General features: G+C 37.7%; 1 protein-coding gene across 1 annotated transcript; it reads left to right on the top strand.

The window, feature by feature from the left end:
* Positions 1 to 215: 215 nt before the first annotated feature.
* LOC125960363 (60S ribosomal protein L22-like) lies at positions 216 to 676 on the top strand. Its single transcript, XM_049693834.1, has one exon. It carries the CDS (start codon positions 233 to 235, stop codon positions 617 to 619), a length of 387 nt encoding a protein of 128 aa, XP_049549791.1. The 5' UTR covers positions 216 to 232; the 3' UTR covers positions 620 to 676.

Below are 676 nucleotides of genomic sequence, written 5' to 3'. Positions count from 1 at the left end.
ATGAACTTTGGAACAACAACAACAAACAAAAAGTACTGGGTGAAAGAACAGTATTGTTTCTCCTGAGAGACAATTAGAAATTGGTTTCAGACAGGCTGGAAGTAGAGAATGCAAATTTTCTGTTAAAAATCAGTGGAATAAAAGCATTTTATTTCAATCTCATCTTTTCGACCCCTGGCAAATGCCTAAAAGAACAAAAGAATAGTAGAGCTTTTCTGCCTCCGCTGTGGCGATGGTGCCAGTGAAAAAGCTTGTGGTGAAGGGGGGCAAAAAAAAGAAGCAGGTCCTGAAGTTTACTCTTGACTGTACCCATCCTGTAGAAGATGGAATCATGGATGCGGCCAATTTTGAGCAGTTTCTTCAGGAAAGAATCAAAGTGAATGGAAAAGCTGGGAATCTCGGAGGAGGTGTTGTAACAATCGAAAGAAGCAAAAGCAAGATCACTGTAACTTCCGAGGTGCCTTTTTCCAAAAGGTATTTGAAATATCTCACCAAAAAATATTTGAAGAAGAATAATCTCCGTGATTGGTTACGCGTAGTTGCTAACAGCAAAGAAAGTTACGAATTACGTTACTTCCAGATTAATCAAGATGAAGAAGAGGAGGAAGATGAGGATTGAAACTCAGTTATCTGGAGTATTTTGTATGAATTCTTAAATAAAATTTAGGAAACAAAA

Source organism: Orcinus orca, chromosome 11 (assembly GCF_937001465.1).
Source record: "Orcinus orca chromosome 11, mOrcOrc1.1, whole genome shotgun sequence".
NCBI classification, from domain to species: domain Eukaryota; kingdom Metazoa; phylum Chordata; class Mammalia; order Artiodactyla; family Delphinidae; genus Orcinus; species Orcinus orca.
The sequence above is the reverse complement of the archived record's forward strand: the minus strand, read 5'-3'. Positions and strand labels throughout refer to the sequence as shown.

Coding starts and splice junctions, on each gene's coding strand:
- LOC125960363 (XM_049693834.1), top strand. CDS start 233: ATGGTGCCAGTGAAAAAGCTTGTGGTGAAGGGGGGCAAAAAAAAGAAG.